Source organism: Mustela lutreola, chromosome 4 (assembly GCF_030435805.1).
Source record: "Mustela lutreola isolate mMusLut2 chromosome 4, mMusLut2.pri, whole genome shotgun sequence".
Classification (NCBI taxonomy): Eukaryota; Metazoa; Chordata; class Mammalia; order Carnivora; family Mustelidae; genus Mustela; species Mustela lutreola.
Genome location: NC_081293.1, coordinates 159,993,313 through 160,009,732, shown reverse-complemented (window position 1 = coordinate 160,009,732; position 16,420 = coordinate 159,993,313). Strand labels below are relative to the sequence as shown.

General features: G+C 38.3%; 1 protein-coding gene across 4 annotated transcripts in view; it reads left to right on the top strand.

Moving 5' to 3' along the window:
* The window catches only part of DPY19L1 (dpy-19 like C-mannosyltransferase 1), a 99,892-nt gene extending 84,405 nt beyond the window's left edge, over positions 1-15,487 (top strand). For 2 of the 4 annotated variants that reach the window (XM_059171538.1, XM_059171535.1), the window contains 7 exons: positions 808-857; positions 3,259-3,283; positions 4,448-4,567; positions 5,962-6,136; positions 6,889-6,988; positions 8,134-8,259; positions 13,460-13,838. In XM_059171538.1, the coding sequence (XP_059027521.1) occupies positions 808-857; positions 3,259-3,283; positions 4,448-4,567; positions 5,962-6,136; positions 6,889-6,988; positions 8,134-8,259; positions 13,460-13,616 (753 nt within the window). In that variant the 3' untranslated portion in view covers positions 13,617-13,838. Of the gene's footprint in view, positions 1-807; positions 858-3,258; positions 3,284-4,447; positions 4,568-5,961; positions 6,137-6,888; positions 6,989-8,133; positions 8,260-13,459; positions 13,839-15,016 lie in introns of those variants that run through there. The other 2 variants (XM_059171537.1, XM_059171536.1) reach the window with 2 other exon arrangements.
* Positions 15,488-16,420: the final 933 nt, after the last annotated feature.

The following is a 16,420-nucleotide window of genomic DNA, read 5'->3' as shown; positions in this document are numbered from 1 at the left end:
ATGGCTAGAGATGATGAAAACAGTTAAAACAGGTTAAAAAAAAAAAAAAAGCTCAGATGTTTGATTTAAAGAAGAAGGATTCAAAAGGGGAAAAGGATAATTATTTTCAAATATTTAAAAGTCTGCCACTTGGAAATAAGAGTATACTCATTTTGGCTTTTTAGAATCATCGCCAGTTCTAATGGGGAGGATTTTTGACCAGAATAAATCTGGAGACTAGGAAAGTATTACAAATTCAAGCAGCAGTTGGGTGGTTCTTCCAAGAGGTGGTTGAAAACCTGTGAGTAGTGTCATAGAGGACACCCACCCTGGGGATAGGATTCAGATTCGATGACCTTCCAGTTGCTGCTAAATATGCAAACTCAGTGTTGGGTTAGTTGTACTTATTAGTTTCCAAGATCATTATCCAGATATGTGTATATATGATTGAGGAGAGGCATTGCCAACAACCTTGGCATGGTGTAATTTACTGAATGTGAATTGGAAGCCAGAAGGTCGGGTTTCAGGGCTTCGCAATGCTTTCTAGTTTTTTCACCTTCTGGGAGATCATCTAATCTGTCTGAGTCTGTTTGCTCATTTACAAAATGAGGGTAATGCAATCTACCTGAACAGGTTTGTTGGATATTAGAGATGACCAAGTACTGTATAAATGGAAGAGTTTGGTGTTATAATTATTTCCCAGATTATTTCTTATCTCCATACTTCTTACATTTTTAAGTAGATGTTTGAAAGTTTAAAAGATACTTTAGTTGAAATTTTGTTTTTCCCAACACAGCTCTTCTAAAGTGTTAAAAAATCTATTTGCAGATTATTAGTGATATGTGGGGTGTCTTAACTAAACAACAGACACATATAAGGTAAATATGCTATTTAATCATTTGACATTAGTAAGTAGATATTTACACTGTATTTTTATAGTTGATGTTGCACACTCAGCATTTGATAACTAGTGTTTTTGATTGTCATTCCTCGTCTTTGCTTTTCTCATTATCGCCTCTCAGTGCAGAGCTCAGAATATCACTTATTCATACTTCAGATTCCATCTGCACAATCTGACTGTGGGCCTACTCATAATCTATACGTGAAGGATACAACTTTGTGCTTCAGTAGTAGGGAACAAAAAATGTTTTAGGACCAATGGGCTATCTTTTGAGAGAAGAGGAGGGAAATATAAAACTAATTCCATACTTTATGTTTTACACAGAATAAATTCCAGATGGAGCAAATATTTAAATGTAGGAACAACATAAAACCTCAATATTAACCAAGAGATTATTTTTAGAATTTTAGGATTAGAGACTGCGTTAAGTATGACATAAAACCTGTGAGCTAGAAGGAAAGATTAAAAAGGTTGGCCAGATAAATATTTTCATTTGATAAGATACTGTGAACATTGTTCAAAGAAGAAGAAAAATGGAGGAAATACTCACAGTATATGACAGAGGACTAATGACTGGCATACATAAAGGAGTTCTACAAATTAATAGGAAAAATGCTAAAACCCAATTAGAAAACTGAGTGAAAGACACGAAGAGACAACTGAGAGAAAAAGAAATTCTCATTTTCCTCTTTTCCACTGCACTCATGTCCCATGGACCTCCTTTCTGCTCTTTAGCCATTGGCGGCTGTTTCCTGCCTCTGTAGTTTTGCCCTGGTCGTACCCTAAGGTCATCACTTCGCCCTCTGCTCCCCACAGCCTGGCCCTATATGTGGCCAACTCCTTTAATTCTTGTGTAAATGTCACCTCCTTCAAGAAGCCTTTCTTGACCATCACTTCTGAGGAGATTCCTTGTCTCCTTGCTTATTATTCTCCATCATCACATGCTATCTTCTCTCTCAGCATTCATCACCATTCACACTTGAACACTGTACACTGCCTGTCTGCTGTGTCTCCGCAGTTCTCCCCCTACCTCTCTCTTCTCTAGTCATGGTGTCTTTGTAGTTAGCCCATTAAGGACCTTCTCACTATGGGGCTCTGCACTTTCTGTCTGCCTGAGGGATGCTTAATCTCAAACTCTCTCCTTCAGGTCTTGCTCTTGTGTCCCTCAGTTGGTGACCCCATGTTTTGACATACACCTTCCCGGTTACCCACACTCCTGGCATCTTTTGCCCTGTTTCCTTTCTCTCCACAGTACTTACCACCATGTGACATATGCTCATTTGCTTTTTGCTAGTCTCCCTTGAGTTTGTGTAAGCTCTGTGAGGAGACAGGTATTTTCTTATTTATTGCTGGATCTCCAGTGCCATCAGTGCTCAGTGGGATTGAGGATGGATGGGTTTGTGCCCTGTAGTCCTGAGGGGTCGGTTTTAGTAGGGAGAGATAGTTGGTAATCAAGAAACCAGTGAATGAACACTTTTGAGGAGATAAAACAGGGAAATGGAGTAGGAGTGATTATCAAGAGGGGCACTGAATATGGGTGTCTCCCTAATGTTTGACAGAGTAAGATTAGTCTAGTGTGATTGGGGCATGGTGACTGAGAGGAAATGTGGTAGATGATGAGTTTCAAGAATGAGAAGTAGGAAGACCATGTGAAGCATAGTGAGGATTCGGGAGTTTATTCTAATTACAAAAGGAATACATTGGAGGGTTTTAAGTAAGGATTGGCATGACTAGATTCCCATTTTCAAAATATTGCTGGCATCACTGTGATTATCATAGAAATGGGATGGTGGGGAGAGGGGGTGTGGGGTCACAGGGGGTTGTAGGAGGGCATATAGGCCTTAAAGCACATTTATTTTCTCAGGAAATTAAAACTGTCAAGCAAAACTAAAGGGGGAATTTTGTGGCTATTTGTATATTCCAAAGCCCCTGCTGAAAACATCTTTTTATGTGTGGTTTCCTGAATGATCTGTGTAGCAGCTACAGTTTATGGGGGAGCTCAGAGACCACTGGTGGTGAAAAGCAAGGGTATAGAAGTCTGAAGGCTTCAGGCTTCCCTTCACAGCATTCTCTGTTTGCCAGAATATCCCCAGGGAGGTATCTGATAGACCGTAGTGTGCCTTTTGTTGGCCCAGTAATTGTCCTTGTAGTCAAATGTTCAGGGTATGCAACATTGTCCTTTAGAAAAAAATCAAATGTCCTTTAAAAGATTGTGACATCAGTTTCAGTTCATAATTGTTATTTTTATTTACATATATGTGTCCTTGGAATATTGTATATACAACTTACAACTCTCGTATTTCTGAGATAATAATGCAAATGATTGAAATAAGTGCTTCAGTAATGATTCAATAGTAGTATTTCTTACTCCATTTCAGGAAACACCAGTTTGATCACGGAGAGGTAAAGACTCAATATTACTAAAACGTTCTTTATTTTAATGTTTGTGTATATTTGGACTTTACTTTCTAGTTCCAGTTTCTAGGTATTGGTAATTGTCATTAATCATCTTCAGAATAGGTCTGTATATGTTTTTATGAGACTATTACAAACACAACCATTCATTTGTTAAAATAGTTAAGTAGGAAACCCGCTTGGTCTGCTCTGCTCATCCTCATGATGACCCAGTTTATTGTGGGAGTGGTTGCTGCTCCCGTCTCCTGGTGATTCCGCCTGCTTTCCTCCCTCCCTGCCTGCTGCCTTTCCTCCCTCCCTCCTTCTTTCTTTCCCCTTCCCCCTTCCCCCATTCCCCCTTCCTTCCTTTCTGTGTTTGTGTTTACTTCTAATAAATGTATGATAGACATTAACATGATACTGGTTCCAGATATACAACATAATTAATCAGATGTGTGTACATTGCGAAATGATCACCATAATAAGTCTAGCTAGCATCCATCACCATACAAAGTTACAAAAAATCTTTTTTCTTGTGATGAGGACTTTTAAGATCTACTCTCTTAGCAACAACTTGGTGACTACAGTTAATAATACCGTATTGCACATTTCAACCTGTTTTTTTTTTTTTTAAAGATTTTATTTATTTATTTGACAGACAGAGATCACAAGTAGGCAGAGAGGCAGGTAGAGAGAGAGGGAAGCAGGCTCCCTGCGGAGCAGAGAGCCCGATGCGGGACTGGATCCCAGGACCCTGAGATGATGACCTGAGCCGAAGGCAGCGGCTTAACCCACTGAGCCACCCAGGCGCCCCTCAACCTGGTTTTGATGGCTGCTCCAAGGCAGAGCTCTGGGATCTTAAACAGTACTTATTTTTGTTTACCACTTTCCTGTCTTAATCTGATGGTAGCACCAAAGTTGATTCAGAAATGTGGGTTTTATTAACTGCAGGCTTAACTCTGAGCAAAATTCTAAAACCACTTGCAGTACTGACTTATAATTTTAGCTTCTAATAAGATGGAGAAGTTTGAAAGTGAATTTTAAGACTCGTTTATTTCAGAAATCAAAATATTGTTACTAAGAAAAATTGCCCTTTCTTGGATATTCATCTATTTAACCATATATTAAATTTCACAAATAGTAGGAATGAAAAATATTTTCTCTTTCTTTCAGCTAGTTTATCATGCATTGCAACTGTTAGCATATACAGTCCTTGGTATTTTAATTATGAGACTAAAACTCTTCTTGACGCCACACATGTGTGTTATGGCTTCCTTGATTTGTTCAAGACAGGTAAGATGGTTATGTTGGAATTATAGTTGCTATGATCACTTTACCCCAGCCTTGTTATTGAATGGCCCTAAAATAATATTGAGTTACTCAAAAGTCTTTAAATTGTTGTAGTGAAAGTTCTTCGTGGTTTTGTATTAATTTTTCCTAAAGGGCAAAGGCCAAAGAAGGTCATTTATTCTAAAATAGTGTTTGGCATACAATAAATGTCAAGTAGTGTAGGCTGAATTCATGAATGATTACTCCAGATGTTGATAGAAAACAGAGCTCCATTGTAGAAATAATTTTTTATTGTTTTGATATTCCTACCCCAAAGAATTCCAGCCAGTGATTCCAAGTTGCATTTACTTTCAAATAGATGTTCTTTTTCGGCATCAAGCTTTAACAATCTTTTTTTCACTTGAGTATACATTTGTATGCACATCCCTGACTTGACTTTTTAAAATTTAGTGTAAGGCATTTTGGTTATTTGCTACTTATTTTTCCTGGCTAACTGCCTCCTTGCTCTGTATCTACAGATTTATGCTTCTACACAATGTCCCCTTTTCATCAGACCATTAGCCAAGGTGCAGCAGCAGAAGTTCTCTTAAATTTAGCAAATATTTACTAAGCATCTATAGCATGTTCAAGGGATGAGGGTAGAATGGTAAATAGAGACATCAAAAAGCAAAAAAACAAATATGCCCTCAAAAAACTGGTTCTACAGTTATGTAGAGAAATTAAGGAGAGAATGATAGGGACAAAGTGTTATTGAGTATGGACTATTTAAATGAAAATATCAGCCAACCTTGAGACTCCCAGTCAGAATGGTGGTGCTGTATTAGAAAAGCACTGCTTGCCTGAGGCCTGACCTAGGGATGAAGACTTCCTTCCTGACTCCTCCAGGCTGGGGCAGGAAATGAGGTTGATGGGAACCCTTGCCTCTTAAATCCCAACCTGCACCATGACTGAAGATAGAGGACCTTGCACCAGACAGGCTTCACAGGTGTGGAACCTCTGCAAACACATGAGGGCCCACCCTCAGAAGGACCCTACACCTACTTGGTTGCTCTTCTTTTGTTCTTTTGAACTTCTAAACAATTTTTGAACAAGAGGCTCGGCATTTTCATTTTGTGTTGGGCCTGGCAAATTTCAGAGGTGGTCCTGGCTTTACCTGAACCTGGAATTAGAATAAATTGAGAGAACTGCTTCTTAAATTATGTCCCATCTGTGTAAGGCTAATGGCAAAATTCTTTTAATCCCTCTGGTCATTGTTTCTAGAACTTTCTCTCAGGATAATTAGTTCTTTATCTGGGACTCTACCAGAGAGTGTGTTCTTCTCTGGGAGGAATTTTTGTTGATTGGATGCAGGCTGCTTTGTACTAACAGTTATTAACATAGTCTTCATTTGGTTTCAGCTGTTTGGATGGCTCTTTTGCAAAGTACATCCTGGTGCTGTTGTTTTTGCTGTATTAGCAGCAATGTCAATACAAGGTTCAGCAAATCTGCAAACCCAATGGAATATTGTAGGGGAGTTCAGCAATTTGCCACAAGAAGAACTTATAGAATGGATCAAATACAGTACTAAACCAGGTATGTGTTTTCTCCATAGTTTTATATACCACTGCAAAATCTTAAACCCACATTACTTCCAATGACCTTACTCTTTGTAAGCAGTGCTGCTTCTAGTTATTCAGAAAAAGATGTCAATCTTACTTAAATGGTTAGCAAAAGAAATGTTATATTTTTTTAGTAATCTATTCTGGTTTTTTCCCCATAAATTCTAATGTTTTTGTTTTTGTTTTTGTTTTTCAAAAAGACTTCTGTGGCATGATTTACAATAATTTTTTTTTGTGCTTATTTTCCAAAAGAGTTTTTAATCTTAGTCCTGCACATTCCTTCTTGAAATAAACTCATGGAATATGACATTATATTCAAGGGGGATTTTATTGTTATCTGAGTATCAGATGACTGCATTTTAAATCATTTTCCAGAATTCTTGGTGCTATAAAACTTTCCTAGTCCATCTAACACTTCTTCCTGGAGCAAGGAAAAATGTCTAGGACATTACAAAAATAAACAAGCAAACAAACCCACACCTCGGAAGTCCTCACTGATGAAAGGAGAAGGCTCTAACTTCCAAAGGAAAAGGTTTACCCAAACCAGGGGGCTTATAGCCATTTTACCGACCAGCTGACTTCAGTCTGGGTCTTACACTGAATCTTTAAAGTCATGAACCTCGCTGGGCCTCCCATTTCTCACCTGCGAAGTGACCACGTTGACCAGAAGGAGACCTTGTAACGCTCACTGAGTGTCTTCCTGAGACTGCCTTTGCTGCTTTGCAGACGCGGTGTTTGCGGGTGCCATGCCCACCATGGCAAGTGTGAAGCTGTCTGCGCTTCGGCCCGTTGTGAACCATCCACACTATGAAGATGCAGGGTTAAGGTTAGTACACAGTTCTCACATCACCCAAAACAAATTTCTCACATAGATCCTGAGTGAGGAAACTGGTAAAATCATGAGGAGTGTTTTTAGAAGGCTGTGGCGAACAGGGATTTATAACATTAGGGGAGAAAACAATGCTGAAATAATAGGGCTGAGTCAGATATAAAACTGTTTATTGGGCAATAAAACTACAATCTTTGGGGTTCTCTACTAGGCTGCAGAATGAAATCATAGCATGTCTGTCTTCTGCAGGTCAAGAGGGCTGCAAGATGTCAAGGCCCTTATTAGGCATCACTGTCCTTAAGCTCCCCAGAAGATTCATGAGCCGCTAGCCTTTATTCAGGTTTCCTTTTGGCTATTTCTCTTGAATTCTGAAGAGTCAGTTGAAATGGAATCCCATTCAAAGAGGGTTTTATTCTGATTTTTACCCATATAGCCTACTAGAATGATCTTGGTTTTTATTCTTAATACTTTTCATAAGTTAGAGTATTGTGTTCTCTTTGAAAAGGACATAGATTTAATTTTCATGCAATTTCTGGCATAGGTCAAGCTATTCATTTCCTAAGTGATTGGGTGAATCCTATTAATCTGTTCTTTTGTGTAACACTGAAACTTCTATTTTATAAATAAAAAAATCTTTCACTAAAAATTAAATTCAGTAAGCTTATTTCCAGAACAATTGTGTTGAATAAATTTAGTTTGTTTTTTGTTTCCTCAATCTAGGAATAAAATGGAAAGCTATTAATGCCAGTTCTGGCTGCTGTCAAAGTTAGGACTGCATTGCAGCCTTAACGTAGTCTGGTAGCCATGTTTGTGTGCATCTGTGCACAACATGCCATTTTCTCATGTATGATAGGGTCACAGAGAATACAGAACAAAACTAAGCAAGCAAACAATCAGAAAGACTAAGTTTGGAAATGCAGAGATGCATTAACCGAAGCTCTTCTCCCAGGGCTCTTATGCTATGATTCTGCTTTTTCTTTTGACCTCCCCGAAGCCCCGAAGCAGGAATTCTGTGAAGAATTCTCTTGACATGACTCTTCTGTGGAGTCTTTCTTCTTGTTCCGTTCAGTGCTTTCTTCCAAATAGATTGATTGCAGCCTTTTAATTTTGAAAATCTTCTGCCCAATTATTTTTCTTTAAAGAGCCAGAACGAAAATAGTTTACTCAATGTATAGTCGAAAAGCAGCCGAAGAAGTGAAACGGGAATTGATAAAGTTACAAGTGAATTATTACATTCTAGAAGAGTCCTGGTGTATAAGAAGATCCAAGTGAGTATTCAACACAGTTAGTATTTTATATTCACAAGACATGAAAAATTAATTCAGTCTTTGGCAAGTGCTTTCCTCATATGTGTGAGATATATGAAACATTCAGCACAGTATAAGTGGAAAAAAACTTTTTAGATCATTATTTGAATTGGAATTTCTTTCCATTCTAGTCATTACAAATGTTTCTTTTCTAATGATTTGCCTGCATACACTACCTTAAAGGTATTATATTGGTACTGACTAACAATTTTCCAAATTGCTCATATTTGCCTTTGATATTTTTAGAAACTTTTAACTTAAAGTTTGATGTATTTTCTTTTAAAAATAATTGCAGAGTCTGCAACCGAATAATGGTGAGTCTCACTATAAGGAAGTAAGGCAGGCAGCTGAGAGTCGCACGCCCCAACTCTGCACTGTGTCTATGATGGACAGCCCCCCTCCCAGCGTCACCTTACAGCGACCCTTCTTTCTTGCTGTTCCACATCTGATTTGAGTGGGGGAAATAATTAACTTTACCGTGACCCACATTCTCTTGGGTTTATAGTTTTAAAAACTATTTCTACTCAGAAGTCCACTAAGCAGAGGATAGCAAAAGTTAGTAAGATCTTCAAAGCAAATATGAATTTTGAAGTCGACTGTTTAGAGATCTTGCACCTGGGTGACTAGACAGCTAGTGATAGTAGCTTGCTATTAAAATACCAAAGCACTGACTCCACGAGGAGCACAGGCATGAGTAGTTTCATTATAGATCAAGAGTATTTTATGGAATATTATTATTTTAAAAAATTCTCACTACTCCTTAAGTAAACAGTGGTTTACTTTGGTGGTTGCTGTATTTGTGGTTTAATCATACTTATTCACCATGTATTTCAGTGATACACAAGGATGTTAAGACAAAATAATTAAATATTGACTCAGAAGTGAGAATCGTTCTGTGATACAGTAGCTGTCCACATTGCCGACAAGGAAGTGCACAAAATTGTTGATTATTAAATGATTTTCCTATGAATGAGTCCCAGGTGACTTGAATTTAATCAGGATCTATACAAAATGTTCTTAGAGTCGTAATTCAGAAAATGTTTTAGTTCCTTATGAACAGAAGAATATATTTAAAATTCATATTCTCACTTTTAATTAACTTGGTTATATAAACTTAGGACAAAAAGTCACAAGCATCTCTCATAACAATTTTATGAGAACATCGTAATATAAATGAATGGTGGGCTGACATTTGCAATCAGGAGAACATAGATTGGAGATTTCTACCCACAATGGGATCTTCTTTTATCGCCTTGGGCTTCACTCTCTAGTCCAGTGATCAGCCTGAGACACCTGTAGGTTACTGGAACATAAAAATAATGCTTTGTGACCTTTTTGTCCCCAAGGTAATGATGAGTCTTGATTCAAGAGTCTTCATTTTCTAGATGGTGCATAGTGTTTTGAATATGTGGGAATTGCAGAGGCTGGGCGCTTTATATTCTAAAAGGTTGATGCAGCTCCTCAGATTGGCCTCACTGTAGTGGTCTCATGTTCTGATGGGCAGAGCACTGCTTTATATACCAGAAGGGATGAAAGACAAACTTAGGAAATATGGCAATAAATCTTGTACACTAAACAAGGTCAGCAGTGAATTCACTGACTTTGAATCATTTCCATTTAGCACTCACTTATGGGCCCTAAGACTGAGAGTCTGGGGTGGGAGTGTGTGCTCGATTTCCCCATCTGGACCTTGACTTGCCGCTGTTGTGTTTCCAGCAGGAGTGGAGAGGAAGAAGCTAAGGAAGTGACTTTCTCTAATCTGTTTTCCTTAGTAACCAAAAAAAAACACTTCATCTACTGCAAGATTTAAGCCAGACTGATAATAAATCTCAGGAAACCTTGGGCAGGTGCACTTGCTTAAACCTTGAAACAAAACACAAGCTGTACCTTCTGTTCTGCCAGGGAAGCAAGCCGGGGACTGAAAGGGAAGAAGGACTAATATTTAGTGCAGTAGCACAACTGAGTTTCTTGACAGAACTTTCTATCAGAACTAGGATCGTTAATGCTTTGGCCCCCACTGTCCATGTTAGTTATGCCTGAGACATCTATAGGTTGCTGGAACAGAAAAGTGTGTCAGAACAGGGGGATCAAATGGGGACTCAGTAGGAGAGGAAAGGGAAGAGAGACTCTCTATATCCATCACTTAAACTGTGCCTAGCACATTGGTGACACTATATTTATGTGATCTCAGTACCAGTGGCTTTAATGGTGTGGCTTGATTGTTCTTTAAATACTTAATACTGTGTTTTCAAATACAAGTATGAAAATATACTCAAATGCAAGTTGTAGATGGGTTTTTAATTAACTACTGTTTTATTCTTAGTTCTCTGTTTTCTTTCTCATTAATTCCAGTAATAGAGTTGACATAAAATTAAAGCACATGAATTCAGAAGAAAATTATTCCCATTTTCCATGATGCTATTTAAAGCTGTAGCTGGCTGGCTCCTGGGGGAGCTTCAGGAAACTTCGATAAGGACAACAGTGTGTTACACTTAGGCCGAAAGAGTTCACAAAGGCTGCTCTTAGCCTTTTCTTTCTCCTGAAAGCAGGTGAACTCGGGAACTTGGCCATTTTCTCTGTGGGGTGTTGTGCTCTCTACCGTCCATGGCCAGCAGTATAGTCACAGCTGGGCCTCGGCCTCTGTGAGGAAATGAAGTGGTAGAAAACCCAAGCCCAGTCTTAGTATCATAAGTGCTCAGTGTTTTAGAATCTGATGTCAGGGAGGGTGTGCAAAAAAATGCCCTCTACACTCTTCTTGAGAACACTCATTAGTAAAACCTTCTGGGAGATAATCTGACAGGGGCAAAGTGAAAATTATATAGCCTTGTGGTGTAGTGATAGTGCTGCTTCTAGAAGTTTAGCTTGCAGAAGGATATCAGCACAAAGAAGTTTATATCAGCATCACTTTGCAATGGCAAAATGGGAAACAGAATATCCACCCATAAAAGAGTAGTTCATTAATACATAGAAGTACTAGCAACTATTAAAAAGAATGAAGCAGATATTTGGGTGCTGAGGTGGAAAAATGGCCACATTTTCTTGCCAAGTGAGGAGTCCCCAAATAATCTCATTTTTGTAAAAGCAACCTGGGAGCACCTACGTATATAAATCCATGCTTACGTTTGTATGCACATGTGTCAACTTGGATTAAAAAGGTGTTGCAGAATGGGTGCTAGATTGTGTACACAAGCCACCTCTGAGAAATGGCATTGGAAGTGACAGTGACTTCCATTTTTTTTTATTTTGATAGGCCTATATTTTGACAGTTTTGGAATGATAGTTACCTTTAAATTAGAGACGTTATTAAGAAGACAGGAACACACGTACTCCTGCCATGGTGTTTGCCTTGTGGTGCAGAGCAGGGGAGTGGCTTGCCTTTGGGAATAAAAAGGACATGATAGAAATGTTTTTATCTCTTAAAGTGAAGCAACCATGACAAAACATAAACATTTGCCAATTCTCTGTAATTTTTTGTGTTTTGCATTTTTCTTCTTTTTTTTTTTTTTTTAAATTTCTCAAATAGCCCATAAGAAATTGTGAACACCCTCGGACTCCCTGCTCAGCGGGGAGTCTGCTTCTCCCTCTGCCTACTGCTCTGCCTACTTGTACTCTCTATCTGTCAAATAAATAAATTAATTAAAAAAAAAAAAGAAATTGTGAACACCCTTTCACCTTTTTTGTTTTCATTGATATTTTGAAAGAGTTCAGGCCAGTGGTCTTCTAGGAATGTTCCATGTTTGGATTTGTCTAATTCCTTCAGCATGACTAGATTGAGTTTAGCAAATTGTGGCAAAGATATTAATTACCCCACAAGGGTTGTCCACAGTCCATAAGTTACTTGGGGAGGTAGAGATCACTTTGTTCTATCATTGGTGATGCTTAAGTTTGACCACTTGATCTGTTAAGGAGGCAGATCTCCTTCAGAATTAGTAAGAGATCTGTGGAGATCCTTAGAGGCTGTGTGTTTGTCCTCTTTCTCAACAGAGTTTCACCAGTTAGCTCTTGCATCCAGTCTTGATTCTTGCCTGAATCAGTTATTCCACTGGTCATTATAAAACCAGTAATAAAGATTCAAAAGCACTGTACCAGGTACTGAGTGGTGTGGGCAAGGATGGATTTGATAAATAATAATTAATAAATGGACCTAGAGCTGTGGGCTATCTCTATGGAAAAAAATTAAAATTAAATCTCTATTTCACACCATACAAAAAAAATAATTTCAGATGAGTTATAGGTCTGTGAAAAGCAGAACTCTAAAACTTTCATTAGAAGAATGCACAATGCATATTCTCAAGATATCCATGATAGGGAAGATTTCTTTATATGAGACATAAAAATCACCATCCTTAAAAGAGAGTCACATTTTGGAATATAAGAACACAAAAATCTTCAATGTAACAAAAACCCAAAAAAAAAAAAAAAAGGAAAAAAAGACATTTGTAAACCCTAGTGAAAGCCAACAGTTATATCTAGAACACTGCTTTAGATTGAAAATAAATGTTACAATTATCTGCAGAAGTTATTGGGACAAATATCATACAATACCAATTTCACTTCTGCTATTCTTTATAAAATATATTGCTTTTAAAATTTAATTGTGCATTTAGCTAAGATGTGAGCTGAACACCACTGGATTTTCTTTAAATTGACTCATTCTAGGAGACAGTAGTGGGAAGTTGCATAAATTGACCTAAGCATATCTGCCAATTAGAATTTTTAAGTCAGTATAATATATTAACCTCTTACCATGTGCCAGGCATAGCACTAGCTAGATACAGTCTCTCTCTCTCTCTCTCTCTGTAAGGCCTTATGAAACACCCACATAATGGGTATTCCCCTTTTGACAAATGTCGGGAGAGACTGCATGAGCTATCCAAAGCCACATTCTTGCTAAGTAGCTGAGGCAGAATTTAAGCAAAATGGTTCTTACCCCACCAACTGAATTCATGTATTTTTTTACGTCTTTTTATAGTCAACTTTGCTGCATTCACCTTGTTCTAAAGAGAATTTATGGCAGCTTAAATAAATATAAATAACTATAATGGGATTTTTTTTAAACCAACTTAATTTACATAGAAAAAACGAAATGGGGGCAGGAATCTAAAAAGTGTGCTTTTGCTTCATGTACTTTGATTTCTAATCTGTACCTTCATTTCTCTAGGCCTGGGTGCAGTATGCCTGAAATTTGGGACGTGGAAGATCCTGCTAATGCTGGGAAACCTCCCTTATGTAACCTGTTGGTGAAGGATTCCAAGCCACACTTCACCACTGTATTCCAGAACAGTGTTTACAAAGTCTTAGAAGTTATAGAAGAATGACTGCTGCCCACAGAGAAGTACATCAGTAATGGTTTTAATGTTTTGCTAATAACTCATGCCTTGTTTTTAATTCAAATCCCAAAAACTTTTATAGGTAACTGTTTTCAAATAGAAAACATTTTGTTTGGTCAATTCGAATGTTGTTCTGATTGTAAAAATACTTATACCTTAATCTGTTGGTTACTATTTCAATGCACCCTTAAAATTTGCTATGCAAATGAGTATATGTTTGTACCTGACTTAAATATTTGTGCTAAAGTGAGTGAGCAAAGCTGCCTATGTAAGAAATATGAGGGGTCATGACAAGAAAGGTATGAAAATATCATGAGTTCTGACCATTGTAGGGGCTGATTTTAGTGTATGGACTCTTAGTGGCCCTTGCTTCCTTTTCTGCCTCTTGTCATTTGGACATCTCTGTGACTGTCATAAGCTCCTCAGTCATGTCAGGCCCCTGTCAACAACTTCCGTAAGAGTAGATGGGGCAGACATGGGTATTTGCTATGTGGAGTTCTCTGTTTCACTTCTTCATGTTCTTTTGTTTATTGTTGCTCTTGTTAATGAAGCATTTCCTGCCCATTACTAATCCAGATTTTTGGATCTAGTGGTCAGGATCAAATTTCTGTAATTACCAACCCTGTGGCATTAGCGTGTCTTCTCTCTCCTTTCTCCTCCCTCTTTCTCGCCCAGCATTCTTTGTCAAATAAGTGTTATTTACTCATTTAGTTGCTTAGGAAGTACTTATTCTTGGTTAAAAAAAAATTAATGGCAATTGTGTATTTTTCTCATTTTTGGTATTACTCAGATGTTTATATTTTAGTACCTTTAAACCACTGTAAAATTTTTTCATGTTTAATTGTAGTTTTAAGAACAACTATTTTGAAAGACCCAAATATGATGATGCATCTGCAAACTAGTATTTGAGTAAACACAAATTACAGTGGAACAGTAGACTGTAGTATGTGTAGTTTTTCTTTTACTATTAAGATACAATAAAACATGACTAATTTTTCTGTCAAAAAAGTAAACCCATAATGAGAGATGAATGGAATTTTTATATTTTATTTTTTAAATTGCCTGTCTTTAGTAAGACAAAGCCTTAAGCCTTACGTTATAATTTGGATCCCCAAAACTATCATTTCAGTATGAAGAACAAATATACTCAACCTTCCTCTTTACGTTTTTTCCTTCTTATTTATTTATTTTAAAAGATTCCCAAACCTGCTCTGAATTCCTAGTATGAATTTTTGTTTCTTAGAAGTTAATTTGTGTGAAATGAGATTCTTCAAAGCAGTGAATCCTCATAGTTCTGAGAAACAGTTTTAAGATTTTAAATTCTAAGCAAACCATGACTCTGATGGACTACACATTTAATTATACAGTGTTCTTTTTATTAACCACAGGCAGATTAACCTCATTGTGGACTGTCCTTGAGACCTGAGTCCTCAGGGATGGTTTCCGGTGCCCACTCCCGGGAGCCACTGAAGAGCTGTTCCCTTTCTGCCTTCTCACCAGAGCCCAAGGACAAGCCTGGTCTGGGGGAAGCACTAGCTTGCTTAGAGCACAGAGCTGCAAGGACAGCCTGGGCTGGTGAGTGGGCAGCCCCCAGCCCGCCCCAGAGTCTGCGCTTCCGCTTCCGGGGAGCCTCCTTCCGGCGGGAGCTGCCAACAGTGTCTTCAGGCGCCAGCCCCCTCCGCTTCGCTCGCTGCGTGACTTTTATTTCTTGGGCTTCTGCCAGTTTCAGAAAATAGGGAAGCAGCTGGGGAGTCGTGGATTAGGAGTAGAATTTGAGCAATGATGCAGCAATCTGGAAAAATGGGAAGAGGGCACTTGAGGCCGAGGTGGCTGAGAGTCGTCGTGGGCGGGGGGGGGGGGGGGGGGGGGGGGAGGGAAGCGCGCTCCGCTCTCTGTGCCACTGTTCACGCCGACATGGCTGTCACCTACACGCAGCGCTGCCGGGTTTTAAAAAATTGTACTTTTAAGGTCACTGTCTTTTCTCCCACCCTCCAGTCATTCCTTTCCTGATGAGGTCACGTGTAATGATTGGAAATTCTGTACAGGAAAAACATTAAAATACCGTTTTGACTGTTTCATATGGTGGGAAAAGTTAAAAGTGGTCAATTCGGGTTGTTCCCCTCCCCATGAGAATCCCTTTTGTAACGGTATTTATTAACATAACTACACCAGCGAGCTATGAGTGTATTTTAGGCCAGTCAGTTAAGAACAGAGGCCTTGGGCTGCACGGCATACTCAGCCTTGGTCCCATCTGGTAGCAGCCGGTGCTGTAGAAGGTCTTTTATGGGAATATAGAATAGTAGTAGTTTCCATATACATGACAAAACAGTATTAAAGCTCAGTATTCTACTTATTTTTAGCATTTGAAAATATTTTTTTGCTTTAGTATGAGGAAGGTAAGGATGGGCAAGGAGGTGGTAAAAATAGCTCTTGTGGCATATGAAAAAACAAAGTGGGGGCAGTATTTCTGTACGTAGAAAAGCCTTTAAAAACGCTTCGCAGAAAAAGTATCGTGTTAAAATAGGACAATGATATTAAGGAGAATGTGAAAGGCTGTATCAGGAATAAAGTGATATCACATGGAAGTATCGTATTTTTATGAATTTTATGCCAGTTTTACATGTACTATGTATGTTCAATAAAAAAGATCATGAAAAATCTAGAACATGGCTTTATTTTGTTATTTTCATTTCTACCTACTTTGACCCTTAAAATATGTTCAGGGTCATTCTGTAGTCAGATAACCATGAAGTTGGTGTGTGGCAGGCTATAGTCCTGAATGGTGGGGAAGA